The 19,026-nt window shown below is 37.3% G+C and overlaps 1 protein-coding gene across 1 annotated transcript in view; it reads left to right on the forward strand.

Annotated features, from left to right (window-relative positions):
- The window catches only part of LOC132144225 (NACHT, LRR and PYD domains-containing protein 12-like), a 56,011-nt gene that overhangs the window by 11,793 nt on the left and 25,192 nt on the right, over positions 1 to 19,026 (forward strand). Inside the window, exons 4-6 of the mRNA XM_059555015.1 lie at positions 6,968 to 7,081; positions 7,602 to 9,587; positions 18,434 to 18,607. Of these exons, the coding sequence (XP_059410998.1) occupies positions 6,968 to 7,081; positions 7,602 to 9,587; positions 18,434 to 18,607 (2,274 nt within the window). The remainder of the gene's footprint in view (positions 1 to 6,967; positions 7,082 to 7,601; positions 9,588 to 18,433; positions 18,608 to 19,026) is intronic.

Consider the following 19,026-nt stretch of genomic DNA (forward strand, 5'->3'; position numbering starts at 1 on the left):
GCCCAAAAATTTTATTTCATTAACTGTTTCTATTTCCTCCACCCCTATTCTTACTTTCACTTCTGTCACACTACTTTTACCCCAGATCATAAACTTTGTTTTACTCATATTCAGTGACAGCTTATTAATATCAAACCATTTCTTAACCCATTCCATCTCCCTTTCCACATTTCTCACAATGTCTTTTAACTCTTTCCCAGAATAAAAAAAATTGGTATCATCCACAAAAAGAATAGGCTTAAGAACACTTGAGACCCTACAGAGATCATTTAAATATAAAATAAACAATTTTGGTCCCAGGACGGAGCCCTGTGGAACTCCACAAAGAATTTTCAGGGGACTTGACATAATTCCATCAACTGAAACAAATTGTGTTCTGTTATTTATATATGAACAAATCCAAGAATATGCAACCCCTCTGACCCCATACTTAAACAGCTTCTTCAGAAGAATATCGTGATTAATAGTGTCAAATGCCTTTTTCAGGTCAATAAAGACACCCAGACTCACTCTCTTATCATCAATTGCCTTGGGTAACTCATCCACTAATTTCATTATTGCAAGTCCGGTCGACTGCTTGGCCTGAAATCCATACTGCTGCTCACACAAAATATTATATTTATTAATAAAACTATCCAGCCATTTAACAAAAAGTTTTTCCAATATTTTAGAAAACTGTGGAAGAAGTGATACAGGTCTATAATTTGATAAATCATTTTTATTACCTGCTTTAAACAAAGGTATGACCTTTGCTACCTTCATCTGGTCAGGGAATATTCCCGTCCTAAATGAAACATTACATATGTGTGTCAATGGTTTAATAATCTCTTCTATGGTTTCTTTCACTAAGGACATATCTATGTTATTGCAATCTTGTGATCTCTTACTTTTATGGTTTAAAACCGTTCCCCTCACTTCAGATTCACTAACCTCACTTAGATACAAACTTTGCAAATTGTTTTCAATTAATTCATCCAATCCATTTTTCTCTTTTGGTTCAACAATATCCCTTGCGAGATTCAGTCCCACATTAACAAAAAAATCATTAAATTCTTCTGCCACATATTGTTTCTTGTCTATGCACATATTAACTTTTATTATAAATTTAGGATATGCAGCTTCTTTCAATTTATTTCTTGTTAGACCATTTATGATTTTCCACATTCCTTTCATATTTCCTATATTTTCCTCTAAACAACTGCTATAATATGTCTCTTTCCTTAACCTAAGTATTTTCGTTAGTTTATTTTTATATGCTTTATATTTCATCTCAGCTTTTTCCGTTCTTTGTCTTAAGAAGACCCTATATAGTGTGTTTTTCTTTTTACAAGCATTAAGTAACCCTTTTGTCATCCAGGGTTTTTGTTCCCTCTTTTTCTCAATGTACATTTTTAAAGGACAATTCATTTCATATAACTTTGAATAACTATTCAGAAAAGAGCTATACGCTTCATTTGCATCATTAACATAAATATTTTCCCAATTATATCTTAATAGATCTTCCTTAAAGGCTTTTAAGGTTACAGGAGTCCTCAGCCTCCATTCTCTTTTCCTCCTTACAGGTGCTTCTTCATTTAATTTACAATTATAATAAACAAAAATTGGCAAATGGTCACTTATGTCTTCCACCAACAGTCCCCCTACAATATCATTACTAACAACATTTGAATAAATATTGTCAATTAATGTAGCACTTTGTCCTGTAATTCTACTCGGCTTTGTGATTGTTGGAAATAAACCTAAGCTGTCCATTGTATAAATAAAGTCTGTGGTACCTTTGTGGCCTTGTGGATTGAAAAGATCAACATTAAAATCTCCACAAACAAAAACATTTTTTTTACCTACCACCTTCTCAAACATACAAACTAATTGATCCTTTGTTTTGTCAATACATGTTCCAGGCGCTCTATACACACAACTAACTATTAGATTTCTACTTGTTTTCATCTCTATTTCTACAGTGACTATTTCAAAATTCCCAGCACATTCTTTCGACATAGAGACAACCTGCTTACATTGCAGGGCAGTATTAACATATAAGGCCACTCCACCTCCCTTCTTTAAAGTCCGGTTTACAAAGAACATTTCATAGCCTGTCATTCTGATTCTGATTCTGATTCTGATTCTGATTCTGAACCGCTTCAGACGCTGCGCGCGCACGGCGGGAACTGAACGAATCATTCAAACTGATTCACGAATCAATTAACTGGTTAGCCAACAGAGTTGACTCAAAATAATGAATCATTCGTGAATGGGCATCACTCATTGTCCAGAGAAAAGTAGACGTCGCGTTTGGATCGAACTGAAGCATTTATAACTTGTATTACATTAAGATAAAGTAACGAGAGGAGCATCGCCCACAGTAACGAAGTAAAAGTAAAGATTCTTTTCAAAAATGTACTTAAGAGTAAAAGTACCTATCTTTAAATATACTACAAAATATACTACTATTAGTTATAATTATTAGTTATAACTTGTATTGACAGACCGGGGACCTATGTGAGGATCCTGTTTGTGGACTTCAGCTCTGCCTTCAACACGATCATCCCAAACCTCCTCTTGCCCAAACTAACTCAGCTCTCCGTGCCCACCTCCGTCTGTCTGTGGATCAACAGCTTCCTGACAGACAGGCAGCAGCTAGTGAGACTAGGAAAATACACATCCAGCACCCGTACAATCAGCACCGGAGCTCCCCAGGGCTGTGTTCTCTCCCCACTGCTCTTCTCCCTGTACACTAATGACTGCACATCTAAGGACCCCTCTGTCAAGCTCCTGAAGTTTGCAGACGACACCACACTCATCGGCCTCATTCAGGACGGTGACGAGTCTGCTTACAGACAGGAGGTTAAAGAGCTGGCTGTCTGGTGCACTCTCAACAACCTGGAGCTGAACACGCTCAAAACAGTGGAGATGATCGTGGACTTCAGGAGAAACCCCCCTGCACTCCCCCCACTCACCATCATGAACAGCACTGTGACTGCAGTGGAGTCATTCAGGTTCCTGGGCACCACTATATCTCAGGACCTGAAGTGGGACATTCACATTGACTCCATTGTGAAAAAGGCCCAGCAGAGGTTGTACTTCCTTCGCCAGCTGAGGAAGTTTAACCTGCCACAGGATCTGCTGAAACAGTTCTACTCCACCATCATCGAATCCATCCTCTGCACTTCAGTAACTGTCTGGTTCAGCTCAGCTTCTAAATCTGACCTCAGAAGACTACAGAGGGTAGTCCGGACTGCTGAGCGAATTATCGGTACAACCCTCCCATCTATTCAAGAACTGTACTTATCCAGAGTGAGCAAAAGGGCTGTTAAAATCACTCTGGACTCCTCACATCCAGCACACTCCCTCTTTGAACTGTTGCCATCTGGTCGACGCTACAGAGCACTGAGCACCAGAACGACCAGACATAGGAACAGTTTCTTCCCTCAGGCAATCCATCTTATGAACAGCTGATAATAACTGTGGGACACACTACACTATTTATTTTATATACACTACACTTTTTATCCAACACACATACTTAGCGTACACGTAAATCTTTTGCACATAATATACATGTACATACATGGAGCACACTACACTACTTATATTTATATTATATATACAAATACACTTATTTATCCAACACACATACTTAGCGTACAGTTAAAATTTTTCCACATAATATACATGTACATACATAAATGCTAATTTTAATATACCTGCCATACATTGTCAATTTGTATATTGTCAATCCTTACCCACCTATTTGTATTTTTTTGTATTTTTTATTCCTTATTGTGTTTTTTGTTCTGTCGCTGTTATGTTGCACTGCGGAGCTCTGTCACGAAAACAAATTCCTCGTATGTGTAAACATACCTGGCAATAAAGCTCATTCTGATTCTGATTCTGATTCTGATTCCAAAGTCTTCCACAGTATCATTTCGTAACCATGTCTCTGAAATCGCAATGACATCAAATGCCCTCTTCAGCCGCTTCAAATAATCCATGATATTGCTGAAATTTCTATTTAAACTTCTGCTATTGAGATGGATAATATACACTCCATCCCTCTCTACAATGTCATTGAATTGTTTTTCAGTGAAATATTTACAGTTGGACCCATCTGTTGTGGAGGCATAATTGAAATTCCTCTCAGGGTCTATTTCACTCCCCACATCAAATACTCTTTCATCCAAATCTTCTAATCTTCCACTGTGCGAGTAATTCAGATATGGTGTTACCAAACTTGACATTGGCATTTCATTGTCCATCTTATCAGTCTTCTGCTGGTCTAAGTCTTCGTCATGTCCATCAAAAAAGGGAAACACGTAATCTTTAAACATACAATCAGTCATTGTCATTTAACACTTGTAAGCCAAATCCTCTCTCTGATCTGTGTGCACAAACAATCCATCCATCCAGTTTCACGGCATTCCCAGGCCAAAAAAACATCACAGTCAGTAGGCCCGATAGCCCTGAGCCCCAAATTAACCATCCTCTTCCAAAAATATCACACAATCTGGGCCATCTAGGACTCCTGCCATTTCCATCAGAGTGCAATTCATTCATTTCAGGCTTCATGTTTTAAATCTTTCAAGTTCACGTAGATCTCTTACCGTGATAATCTTTGCTTCCTCGGGCGTTCCGTTTAGTTTGATTATCACTTTTCCATTTCTTGTCCATGTTGCTTGAATCTTCATTTGTTTCCTCAGGTTCCTCGCCACTCTGGCTATATCAGCATTCTTTTTGGTTAAATGTTCATTTATATAAACATCGTTCCCCTTCAGTTTTTTCCCTTGCTTTAGAATGTCTCTCTTATGTTTAGTCGCGACAAACCGCAAGACAATAGCTGGCTTCGTTTGTTTGTTTTTCCCTGGAAGACTGTAGCAAGATGACACATTTTCACTTTTAATATTAATATCCTTTGTCTTAAAAAATTGCATCACTTGATATTCCAGCGATTGCTGTTCTTCGCTCGAAATATCTTCACCGTCTTTTCCAGCAGCCACACTTGAGTAAGATCTATTTCGGATATCAAGCCCACTAATAATCAAGTCATTCCCTCTTGCGTTTTGTTCCAACTCATCAATCCTTCTTTCCAACTGGTCGACCATCATGTCCTTTTCTTTTACCAAACTTTTCAATTGTTTGACTTCCGACATTAGCTCCTCCAGCATTTCTTGTTTTTTAGCAACTCGAGCAAGATCCTCAGACAACATGCTCAGAGATTTTCGAATTTCCTCCATATCCTCATCAATTTTCTTTTGTCTTGACATGTTTAAATTTCAGCATTTACTTCGCATTTATTTATTATTCCATGTTACTGCTTTAGTTGACATCGTTCAAACATCGACGCACTGAGAACGCCGCCGTAATTCTCTCTCTTCTTGCCCCCTTTGAGCAGCTAAATAAAGAGATCAGCTCCTCTGATGCATCTGTAGCGGACGTTATTCCTTTAATTGCAGAACTTAAGCATCTCCTAAAGCAAAGAGGTTGAGACGGACCACTCAGTGAAAACAATGTATAGTACACTCTTAGAGTCTCTCAGCACACGTTTCACTGAGATCTATTTGGATCCTCTGCACTTCATCGTGACTGTACTTGATCCGCGTTATAAAGACCATTACGTAGATGTGGAAATAAAGCAGCGCGCACCAGAAATGATCCAGGCCGCGCTGGATGCGGAGAACGGAGAAAAAAAGACTCGTCTCTCGTTGTCTGATATGTTCAGTGAAATCCTCAAGTTGAAGTGCCCCAAATAATAAAAATACATAGGTTATTCTGTTCTTATATGTGACTATAAGATTGTAGCCATATTTCTTATTTTTTATAAAATATTTTATTTATGCCCTGGCCCTATTTAAATACACTCTCTCAAATGTCAGGCAGATGACAAGCTCAACATTTAATTTTAAAACCTTTCTGCAGGCCAGTAGGCCTGTACATTATTATTTAATGTAGGCTACATGAGTGGGGTCAAGTTAAGCACTTTAGTTTGAATTTTATTTTATACTGTGCATTGTTGCAATGTGCTAAATAAATATTTGCATAATTTGTAATTGATTTATTCTTTGAAACTTTAATATTAATTTATGTAGTTCCAATGCCTTGATTTTAGTAAAGTTAGTACAGTCATAGCCATAAATGCACTGGTACTAATAACTGGCATAATTTATTTCGGTGTTTTGGTTTTCGGTTTTCGGCCTTGATTTCCTCGTTTTCGGTTTCGGCCAAGAATTTTAATTTCGTGCATCCCTAGTGAATGCTGCTATCTGAACCCTGCTGCACACCGAACAAGAGATCCGCTAAAATATGGGTCTGGATCCACTTCTAATAAAATACGAACACAACACAGACCAAATACATCTAAACAAACCCAAACCAGGATGTACTGTAAAGAAAGGATGTGCTTGCTATGTGACGTGATTTAACGACATGAACGAGCAACAAAATAAGCAGAGGACACACATGGAGCAGCGAGGAGCTGAAGTGCCTGGATCTCTGCTGCGGACTGCTCCTGAACACACTGCTGGAGCTCAACGTGTGCAGTGTGTTAACATGAGTCCACCACAAACAGAGTCTGTGTGAAACAGCCGTTACTGGTACTGCTCACATAACACCATTACCAACTGGACACCTACATCTAATCTTTATCAAGGGATATTGTAGCAGAATGTATATTTAAATCATAATGACTGTGCTCCTGTACTGCTGCGTGTCACGAGTTTGACATGAACCAATGACTTCTGTGGAGTTTAATGGAGATTTCTTCTCAGCTTAACCCCAGAACTTTCTAACACTGACAGAAGAATAAAGTGATGTGACTGACGGATGTTTCTGTGTACAGCGTTCAGATGACACTAATCCATAATCACACTCACTGACGAGTATTTTATCATCAGCTCTATCAGTTATTGTTGCAGCTTATAATAAATGAAACAGCATACATAACTAAAGGAGGAATGATTTCTGTGTTTATCAGGATCTTCATGAATAGATCTTCATGTCCGGATCACAGCTGTGTGTCTCTGAAGAGTGACGCATCCAAGGGTCCTCCTCCTGACCTCAGTAATGATCCAGTGACCTCTGACCCCAGGTGAGGATAAACGTGTGGTGATGATTGAACTGTTTTATGGGAGTCAGAAACACACTCAATACACACAGACAGATCTCCACACAATGAACACATGATCTCCTACATTAAAACACTTCAGGAGCGCAATCAAGATGTGATGAATATATATCAAATATCATTAAATTATCTTATAGTTTTCTTTAATTTGGGAATACAATAAGACATTTACGTGCAAAATTATTGAATTTATTGGAATACAAACATTTTAGTTATTTATAGGCCTACTTTAAACACAATGTGAAACGAAAAATACCAATATTAACCAGGAAAACACAAAGCATTTATCCATGATACAGGACTTTTAATTATAAACAAACAGAAATACAGCGCATACAATGTGCATTACAAAACATGTTAAACAGATCAACTGAGACTGAAATTATACTGAAAATATTAGACTGATATCCCTATCGATTTAGATTTTAATTCATACATCCTTTATCTCAGATGTGTTTAATCAGTTGTTCTTGTGATATTTCAGCGGAGCAGATGGAGAGAGAAGCATCTCTGGAGGAGTCTCCTCTGTCTTCTGTCTGACCAACACGAGCGTTACAGCGTCTCTGAATAAACCTGATCAAGCAGTGAATGATGAACTACAGAGAGTCAAAGAGCAGCACAAAACCAGCATGAAGAACAAGTATGAGAGATTATGTGAGGGACTGAAACTCCAGGAGAATGAAAGCCTCCTGAACAGCATCTACACACAGCTCTACATCATAGAGGGAGAGAGAGAAGGAGTGAATGAAGAACATGAGGTTTTACAGATGGAGAAAACAGCCAGAACACAACACTCACAAGACACTCCAATCTACTGCAATGACATCTTTAAAACCTCCGCTGAAGCAGGATGTGAGGAGAAAGAGCAGATCAAGACTGTTCTTACTAAAGGCATCGCTGGAATCGGAAAAACCGTCTCTGTGCAGAAGTTCATTACGGACTGGGCCGAGGGAAAAGCCAATCAGGATGTAGATTTCATGTTTGTGCTTCCATTTCGAGAGCTGAACTTGATCCGAGATCATCAGTACAGTCTTCACACACTTCTGCTGGACTTTCATCCTGAACTTCAAGATCTGGACTCACAGATTTATGAGGAGTGTAACGTTGTGTTCATCTTTGATGGTCTGGATGAAAGCAGAATCACACTGATGTTTTCAGACGCTCAGAAAGTTTGTGATGTGACTGAAACTTCATCAGTGGCTGTGTTGATGTCAAACCTCATGAAAGGAGAGCTGCTTCCCTCTGCATTCATCTGGATCACCTCCAGACCAGCAGCAGCCAATCAGATCCCCTCCAAATACATCCACCGTCTGACAGAAATTCAGGGATTCACTGAGCCTCAGAAGGAGGAATATTTCAGGAAGAGAATCAGTGATGAGCATCAAGCCAGCAGAATCATCTCACACATCAGAAGAGCAAGAAGCCTCCACATCATGTGCCACATCCCCGTCTTCTGCTGGATCTCATCCACTGTGCTTCAGAAGCTCCTGGAAGAAGATCTGAGAGCAGAAATCCCTCAAACTCTGACTGAAATGTACATCCACTTCCTGCTGATTCAGATCAACATGAGGAAGCAGAAGTATGAAGAGAGAGATCCAGAGAAACTTCTGCCGTCCAACAGAGAAGTGATTGTGAAACTTGCTGAAGTGGCTTTCAAACAGCTGATGAAGGGCAATGTGATGTTCTATGAGGAGGACCTGATTGAGAGCGGCATAGACGTCACTGAAGCCTCGGTGTATTCTGGGATTTGCACTGAGATTTTTAAGCAGGAATCTGTGATTCATCAGAGGAAAGTCTACAGCTTCATTCATCTGAGCATTCAGGAGTTTCTCGCTGCTTTCTATGAGTTTTACTGCTATTTAATAAAGAACAAAGAGCCAGTGCATAGATTCAGATTGTATGGTATTGATGAAGACCCTCTGAATGGTCTACACACATCAGCAGTAGATAAAGCTGTGGAGAGTGAGAATGATAAAGTCTCTCTGTATGGTCTACTAACATCAGCAATAGATAAAGCTGTGGAGAGTGAGAATGGACGTCTGGATCTGTTCCTGCGGTTCCTTCTGGGCGTCTCACTGGAGTCCAATCAGAGACTCTTACAGGATCTACTGAAACACACAGAGAACAGCTCAGAGACCATCAGAGAAACCACACTGTATATTAAAATGAAGATCAGAAATGATGATGTTGATGATTATTTTAAACATCCTCCTCTCTCAGTTGGTGAATCCATCAATCTGTTCCTCTGTCTGCTGGAAGTGAAAGATCAGAGTCTGTCCAGAGAGATTCAGGAGTTTGTGAAATCAGACAAACACTCAGAGAAACTCTCTCCTGCTCAGTGCTCAACAATCTCCTACATGCTTCAGATGTCAGAGGAGCCGCTGGATGAGTTTGAGTTCAAGAAATACAACACATCAGATGAAGGGAGAAGAAGACTGATATCAGCTGTGATCAACTGCAGAAAAGCTCTGTGAGTGTTTCATCATCAACTAAACTATCATATTTAATAATGAATTTGACACTTTTACTATAGAGGTTCCTGAATGAGAGATTTTCTCCAGAAATATCACGACAGAATCTAGAGTCATGACAGGTGTTTTTTAGTACAGTAGATAATGGAGTAAAGCCTCTGTTATTATTAATTATCCATTAATTATGAAAATGTTGATCACTTTTTTCATGAAATTGTTTGTTTGTAAAAGTTAAAACATGAAAGCACTGTATTTATTCAGTCCGGTGAATCAACTAAAATATATGAAGAAACGAGTAAAAGGTCATAATTTACAGGCACACAGTAGGGATGCAGTGATTAACCGGTTTCACGATTAACTGCGCTTTAAAACATCACAGTTAATTAATCACAAAGTCTTCGCTGCACCGAGTGTTTCTGTCAGAGAACACAACTGTTGCAAGTTGCACAAAATGAAAACAAAGTTAGACTAGCGGTGCACGATCTTAAAATACTGTGCTGATCAGAGAAACAGAGGCTAATACACACACTAGATTAACTGTGACAGAGGAACCAAACAGCCAAGTTTTAAGAAATAAAGAATGTGAAAACACTAAATACTTTTTAATGAGTTATTTTCAAAAGGGAAATACTGTCCTGGGTGTTTACAGAGCAGAGGTCACTCTTTCTTAATTTCAATAGGAGAGATTGACTTTTGTTTGTCTTTATTATTATTATTTTGTGCTGTTTATTTCTACAAACCTGATTCCAAAAAAGTTGGGACACTTTACAAATTGCGAATAAAAACAGAATGCAATGATGTGGAAGTTTCAAATTTCAATATTTTATTCAGAATACACATAGATGACATATCAAATGTCTAAACTGAGAAAATGTTTCATTTTAAGGGAGAAATAAATTCATACTCATACTCATAACTTCAATAACTTCAACCTCTTTTCAATGTTTCTCTGAGAAACTCCTTTCTGATATTGCTCCACTATTTTTCGCTACAGCATTGGAGGAATTGGTGATCCTCTGCCCATCTTGACTTCTGAGAGACACTGTCACTCTGAGAGGCTCTTTTTATACCCAATCATGTTCCCAATTGACCTGATAAGATTTCCGGTCTCTTATTGCTACCTGTCCCAACTTTTTTGGAAAGTGTAGCTCTCATGAAATCCAAAATGAGCCAATATTTGGCATGACATTTCAAAATGTCTCACTTTGAACATTTAATATGTTATCTATATTCTATTGTGAATAAAATAAGTTTATGAGATTTGTAAATTATTCCATTCCCGTTTTACTCACAATTTGTGTCCCAACTTTTTTGGAATCAGGTTTGTATTATTGGTTACTGTGTTTTTTGTTTTGTTTCAAAAAGCAGCAATAAATAACACTTTAAAGTCTATAGAGTGATACACTAATAATGTTGTAGATAAATGGCCACCGTGAGACCTCCGTTTATCTTCAGGACACAGTTTAAGATATTTTAGATTTAGTCCGAGAGCTCTCAGTCCTCCATTGAAGCTGTGTGTACGGTCTACTGTCCATGTCCAGAAAGGTAAGAAAAACATCATCAAAGTAGTCCATGTGACATCAAAGGCTCAGTTAGAACTTGTTGAAACATAAAAAATACAGTTTGGTCCAAAAATAGCAAAAACGACGACTTTATTCAGCATTGTCTTCTCTTCCGTGTCTGTTGAGAGAGAATTCAAAACAAAGCAGTTTGTGATATCCGGTTCGTGAATGAATCATTCGATGTAACCGGATCTTTTTGAACCAGTTCACCAAATAGAACTGAATCGTTTTAAATGGTTCGCATCTCTAATACGCATTAATCCACAAATGACTTAAGCTGTTAACTTGTTTAATGTGGCTGACACTCCCTCTGAGTTCAAACAAACCAATATCCCGGAGTAATGCACACTGTAACACCCGACAAGTAAACTTAACTCAAACGGTTTGAGTAAACAGATATCCTTAAGTAATGTTAACTCAAACCATTTGAGGAAACCGATTGCCTTAAACCGTTTAAGTTGAAAAAACGAATAGTTATAAGTACTCTGAACTTAATTCAGTTGAGTTCACTGAAAGAAGATGTACATTGCAATTAAGTAATTAAGTGATTAACTGAGTGATAATTGAGAATTAGTGATGAACAGCTGCTGTTAACAAACAGAATCACTGAAGAAAAGAGAAACACAAGAACTACTACAACTGACTTCAGACACAGCCTTAGATGAAATCAACTGAAATAAAATAATCTCTCAAGATCTGATTAAACAACCCCACAAACAGCATCACCAGCTCCACTTATTAATAACCAGACTGACTTTATTTCTGTCAGACGTCTACAGAAGATCTTATTGAGAATGAACTAAGGTTTAGATGTTGATTTATTGTTTCATTTGAAGTAACCATGTTAGAGATCAGTGTTTGCTTTAGTTGGGCTCTTGACCCTTGACTTCTGTCTTAGTCTTTTCTCTGGCTGTTATAACCGTGTGTTTCTAAAACACATTTGTTGTAATTCAAAAGCCCAGAAGAAATGCCATCAGGTGTTAACCTGTACCTAGGTGTAGGTTATACTTTATATAGGTGATGATAGTTATTCATTATTATTCACAATTATGGATCCATACGGAGTCTAATCTCTGATGAAGTAGGTGTTGTGTTATTAGTAGAAGTGGACCTAGTAAAAATGACACTAAGAGCCAGTGGTTCTGTGATGACTTTTTCTACACATAATTTTTTCTTCTATGACAGTAATTGGTCAAACAAAGAGATTAATAATCAGAATATGAACCTCTACAATGGTGACGAAAAAAACATGATGCAATGCATGCTGGGTACTATTGAAGTACAAAACTCGTTATAACAGCCAGAGAAAACACAAAGACTGAAGTCACGGGTCAAGAGCACAACTAAAGCAAACACTGATCTCTAACATGGTTACTTCAAATGAAACAATAAATCAACATCTAAACCTTAGTTCATTCTCAATAAGATCTTCTGTAGACGTCTGACAGAAATAAAGTCAGTCTGGTTATTAATAAGTGGAGCTGGTGATGCTGTTTGTGGGGTTGTTTAATCAGATCTTGAGAGATTTCATGTATTTTATTTCAGTTGATTTCATCTAAGGCTGTGTCTGAAGCCAGTTGTAGTAGTTCTTGTGTTTCTCTTTTCTTCAGTGATTCTGTTTGTTAACAGCAGCTGTTCATCACTAATTCACAATTATCACTTAGTTAATCACTTAATTACTTGAATGCAAAGTTTTAAAACTTACATGGTTTAAATCAAGGCAATCTTTTTACTCAAACGGTTTGAGTTAAGTTAACTTGTCGGGTTTTACACTGAAAACCCTAATAAGTTGACTGAACTAAATTGATTGAGTAAACTCGTTGCCTCAATTTAATTGAGTAATGGAGTCTCCCAAAACGTACATATTTAAGTTTATTTAACTTGACGCTTTTGTAGACTCTACCTAAATCACTCAGAGGTTTAAATGTTGATACTTGATTCATTTGAAGTCACCATTGTGGTGGAAAGTGTTTGGTTTAGTTGGGATCTTGGTCCAGTTACTTCTTGTGTTAGCTTGTCTCTTGCTGCTATAGCAGTGTATTTTAAAACGCTGTTTTTGTGGTGAAAAAAGACAAATTTAAATGAGCTCAGGTGTTATCAGATGTTTTTTGTTGATGAGAAAGTCATCACATAATACGTATTTGAGATCATAAAATAAGTTTTGTTTGATATTTTTAACAGGCACCAAGAGCAAAATACTTATTTTGAAGATGGACAAAATGAAAGTGTTTGAAATATTTTGAGTAAAAGAATCAAGTACTCACACACACAGACTTCTAGATTTAGCATATGCATCACAACAACGGTGACAAACAAAAGAGCTCCATAGCACAAACTCATCCTTATTTTACAGCCTTTTTTGTTCTGATTGTCACCATTGATGTGATGCATATCCAAAATCTTGATGTCTGTTTGTGACAACATGATCTGTCTTCAAAAAGTAAGTACATTATTTTATCTACTAGGTTTCTATCCATAAAAGTGAATCCACAGTTGCAGCAATACATTTTTATTTTAACTTGTCACCATTACAAGCAAAATGTGCATGTTTGATCTCAACTCTCATTGCCACAATAACAGTGTTTTACAACACACAAGTTACAGCAGCAAGAGACAAGCCAACACCAATAAAGAGCTGATGACACCTGAGCTCATTTAAGTTTGTCTTTCTTCGCCACAAAAACAGTGTTTTAAAATACACTGTTACAGCAGCAAAAGACAAGCTTACACAAGAAGTAACTGGACCAAGATCCCAACTAAACCAAACACTGATCACCACAATGGTGACTTCAAATGTATTAATTATCAACATTTAAACCTCTGATAATTCTCAATAAGAGCTTCTCTAGATGTCTGACAGAAATAAAGTCACAGAACCTTGTAAGGAGGATCTGTAAACGTCTATATCGGACGTACACAAGACATAAAAAACATTTTAAAAAAGACATCATAAAAACATTCTGCCTCCTCAGTGGACATCTTTTCAACATCTGCAAAGACATAAAAAGATGTCCACTGAACATAACTTTGCCCAATGGATTAGGTTGATGTTAAAATACGCAAACATAGTAATTTTTTGTTAAGTTTACTCAAAAAAGCGCTAGCGATAAGTTGCCTTATTTTTTTAAGTTGACACAACTTTTTTTTTTACAGTGCAGTATAGGGTTTACTGTATTTTCATAAATATTGTGACATTTTGTCAAAAGGTCAAAGTTTAAATATGCTGTTATTTGTTTTACTTCAGTGTGCAAAATGTGTGTGGTCAAAAATAAGAACATAAATTTCTGTTAAATTTACATGAGTTAACTTAAATATATAAGTACACTTGAAACTAATACCAAGTTAAGTGAACATAATCGTTTAAGTACATTAAATAAGCACCAAGTTTGGTGAACTGAGTGATTTAAGTATAATCTACAAAACCGTCAAGTTAAATAAACTTAAATATGTAAGTTTTGGGAGACTCCATTACTCAATTAAATTGAGGCAACGAGTTTACTCAATCAATTTAGTTCAGTCAACTTATTAGGGTTTTCAGTGTATTGGTCTTACGAGTTAAGCAGTAACGTTAGCTGCCATGTTCTTTCTCTCAAAGGAAAACGATTGGGCCACTTCATCAAATACTATAAGTTGTCGTTTCAATAATCATACCATATCAAAATCACGTACCACAAGGATTACATATTTCACTAGTAGAAATCATGCAAAACAACTTTATATCTACATAACTTTACTCACCTAACATAATACACTAAAAAAAAACGTCATCTTGAAATGTAGTTCAGCAAACCAAACAGACCAAAAGGACGAATTTTGTAATCCACCAATCAGTGCTTTTGTTCTCTTGTTGCTAGGCAGAATTCCTCCCATGGCCAATCACATTAAAGGAAGAACAGAGTGACGTTGAGTTTTTCCAAAGGATTACTCATGATTTTGAGCTCACAACACTTGAAATCTTAAGTTTATGCATTTTGAAGGTAAATTAGTTAAATTAACTCATATTTTTAAGTGGCAGGGCCAAAACGCAAAATTTTAAGTAATGTTTAGTCAACATTACTTGATTTTTTAAGTCAAGACAACATTAGGGTTTACAGTGTACAGTGCATGCACTCAAACAGTACAGTGACTGAACTGCTGTGAAGAGAGAACTGAAGATGAACACAGAGCCGAGCCAGATAAGAAGAACCAAGGAGCTGATGATACTGCGCATGTGTGATTCAGCGTGAAGCAGACCGACACACAGAGCGTCTGAACTAAAGCACACAAGCTCTCGGACTAAATCTAAAATATCTTAAACTGTGTTCAGCAGATGAACGGAGGTCTTACCGGTTTGGAACAACATGAGGGTGAGTTATTAATGACATAATTTTTATGTTTGGCTGAACTAACCCTTTAACCTTATCTCAACAAAAGTACTCAATATGATATAAATCCAAACCCCAAAATATCTAAGGAGAGAATCAGCTATGTGAGTTATTTGTAACTAAATAAATGTTTGCAACAAATGTGTATGAAAAATGTATATATACTAATCCTAAAGAAAAACAGCATAAACTATAAGTGCATGAGGTTACCACTCTTAAACTGGTTGTGAGGCCATGGCTGTGGCCTTCACACTCACCAAGTGCTGTTTCAGCTTCTTGAAGAAGGTGAAGGCTAAGGAGAAATGAATAAATGCATAATAATCGTAATTATTGTGAAACCGTGATTATTCCTCTGACAATAATCGTAGCAACAGAATCTATAATCGTTGCATCCCTTATGCATAGATAGACCGCTCAAGCACCTGCACTTTTGTCCTCTGACTAGATAACAGTCCTTTCTGAAAGACATGTCTTTGTTATATTTAAGTTTTTATTTAAATGTGGCCCGTGGCATGAATTCTGAATGAAGTGCATGCCCCGCAATTGCATTTCATTCTGTGTGTCCACACGAGCCCCTCGTCCTCTTCAGCCTCACCAATTAACACATAAACACACTTAATAGAATTCTGTGAGATATTAATTATTATTATTACCTTGCAGAGCAACATCCTTGACTGTAGTAATGTATAGCATAGAGTAAAACGTAATGACAGACTCACAGTCTTGACATTTACTCAGCTGCTTGAATTCCTTCCTAATTACAAACACACGTTCATAAATACTACCATTGCTTCTTTGAAATATGAATTATTTTATTTACAGTGTTTTTCTTGGATTAGAATAAATATAAAATAAAAAACTTTGTTTGCTGCATGCTGGGAGTCATGGATGAGTTTTGTCTTGGTACCCAGCATGCATTGCATCATAAACCTCATTGATCATCACTATTGTCGAGGTTCATATGCTGAATGCTGATGACTCTCTTTGAGTGTAACTGACACTGAAGCTCAAAATATTTCACACCGTAACAGTTGTTAAATCCATATGTTCTGTTTCTCACATCACAGTTGCTATAACAGATGTGCCATAAAGACACAAATATATCCATGAAACAAAGCATAAAGTTCAAAAGGCAAGGGTCAGGAGCCCAACTAAGTCAAACACTGATCTCCACAATGGTGACGTCAAACGAAACAGTAAAACATCATCTAAATCTCTGTAATTCTCAATAAGATCTTTTGATCTCTGATCTGAGAGAAATAAAGTCAGTCTGGTTAGTAATGAGTGAAGTTGGTAAAGCTGTTTGTTGATTGTTTAAATCTTCAGTTGATTTCATCTAAGGCTGTGGCTGAAGTCAGTTGTAGTTCCTGTGTGTGTCTTGTTTCTCTTGTCTTCAGTGATTCTGCTCGTTAACAGCAGCTGTTGATCAGTGTCTGAATTCACTCATTAGTGTTCATTCTCTCTGTCAGGTGGACTATATTAGTAAACTCATGTAGGGAATAGTGAATGAGGGTGTAGGGTGTGATTTGAAACACAGCCGCTAAGTGGCGACTTTGAACGTTGTAAGCAGGCTACCTTCTCGAAAATGATGAATATTACCCAGAATGCACTGTTTTAATGAAAAACAGTATGATACTGTCAAAATTTGGCTGTTTTTAAAGCATTTTTTTACAGTGAAAGTGGTCCTGTCTGAAGTATGTTTAAATTACATATAAGTGTTATTTATATGACATGTAAGGTTTAAATGATTTAGCAGCCATTGATAATTCTAATAATAAATCAGTATATTAGATCACGTGACACTTTATACTGGATTAATGGCTGATGGAAATCCTGCTTTGCATCACAGAAATAAATTATATTTCTAAAGGATATTAAAATAGAAACCATTATTTTTATACTGTAATAACATTTTGCAAGATGTTTTTATAGTATTTTTGATCGAACAAATGTAGCCTTGATGAGCAGGAGATACTACTTTAAAAACATTAAAAGACTTACTGATCCCAAACGTTTGACCGGTTGTGTGTGTACATATATTTTATATATATATATGTAACCCTTGTCTCCCGGGTCCTCTCTGACACTCCTTGCACTCGCTCTGAGTGGGGCTCAAACCGGGGTCTCCGGGCATGGGAGGCGGACGCACTAACAAGGAGGCTAAATGGCTACAGCCACTAGCGTCTGTCGCTAGCGCGTCTCTTGAGATCGGGGAGTGAGGTTTACCTGCACAGCACTACTCGCTGGCCTCCGTTACAAATATATAAATTGTATATCAGAATCAGAAGGTGCTTTATGACAAAGTATGTTTATACGCACAAGGAATTTAAGTATATTCATTTTAAACTGTAGTTCAAAGTGTTGGTTGTAAGCATTAGTTTCCACTCATTCTAGAGAACTCTAAACTGTGTTGTGAATCTCACTGAGTTTAGTAATAACTCGGTAAAAAGAAAGAAGAAAAGCCCACGTATCCCAACTCTTATTGTGTTAAAATGAAAGGGGTCATGAATTGAGAAATCAAATTCTTCTAGATCTTTTGACATATAAGAGTTCATTGTACTATTTAAAAATCCTGTATGTTTTAGAACTCAGAACTTCCTCATTGGTCTAAAAACAGCTTTTATTGAAACTAAGATTCTAAAATGACTAATTTAAGATTTTTTTCACATTATGATGTCATAGTGTGATGAAAGCCCGCCTCTGCAAAAGATGATCAATGCCTGCTTCAACATCACTGCCTCTTTAGCAGCGGAGAAACACAGTCTCAGAAAACTGCTACATTTTGATAAATGTACATATTCATAGCTGAAGAAACAGTCAGGAGCTCTTCTTATTGTGATTCAGTGTTCAGATCATGTCATCCCACGTTCCTGAGCAACCCCCTTACATGTCTTTATTATTATTATTTATCTCTTCTAGATTTTCTGGCTGTAATCTCACTGCTCAGTTTTGTAAGAGTTTGTCATCAGCTCTACAATCCTCAAACTGTGTCCTGAGAGAGCTGGATCTAAGGAACAATCACCTGCAGGAATCTGGTGTAGAGTTTATTTCTGACGGATTGAAGAGTCCAAACTGTCAGCTGCAGAAACTGAGGTATGAAGAACAGATAAGAGATCATTTACAGTCAACTGATCACAACGTTGGTGTGTGTGTGTGTGTGTGTGTGTGTGTGTGTGTGTGTGAGTGTGTGTGTGTGTGTGTGTGTGTGTGTTTGTGTGTGTGCGTGTGTGTGTGTGTGTGTGTAGATGATCTGACTGTTGATGTGTGTGTGTGTGTGTGTGTGTGTGTGTGTGTGTGTGTGTGTAGATGATCTGACTGTTGATGTGTGTGTGTGTGTGTGTGTGTGTGTGTGTGTGTAGATGATCTGACTGTTGGTGTGTGTGTGTGTGTGTGTGTGTGTGTAGATGATCTGACTGTTGATGTGTGTGTGTGTGTGTGTGTGTGTGTGTAGATGATCTGACTGTTGGTGTGTGTGTGTGTGTGTGTGTGTGTGTGTGTGTACTGTGTGTGTG

This window comes from Carassius carassius, chromosome 7 (genome assembly GCF_963082965.1).
Source record: "Carassius carassius chromosome 7, fCarCar2.1, whole genome shotgun sequence".
NCBI classification, from domain to species: Eukaryota; Metazoa; Chordata; class Actinopteri; order Cypriniformes; family Cyprinidae; genus Carassius; species Carassius carassius.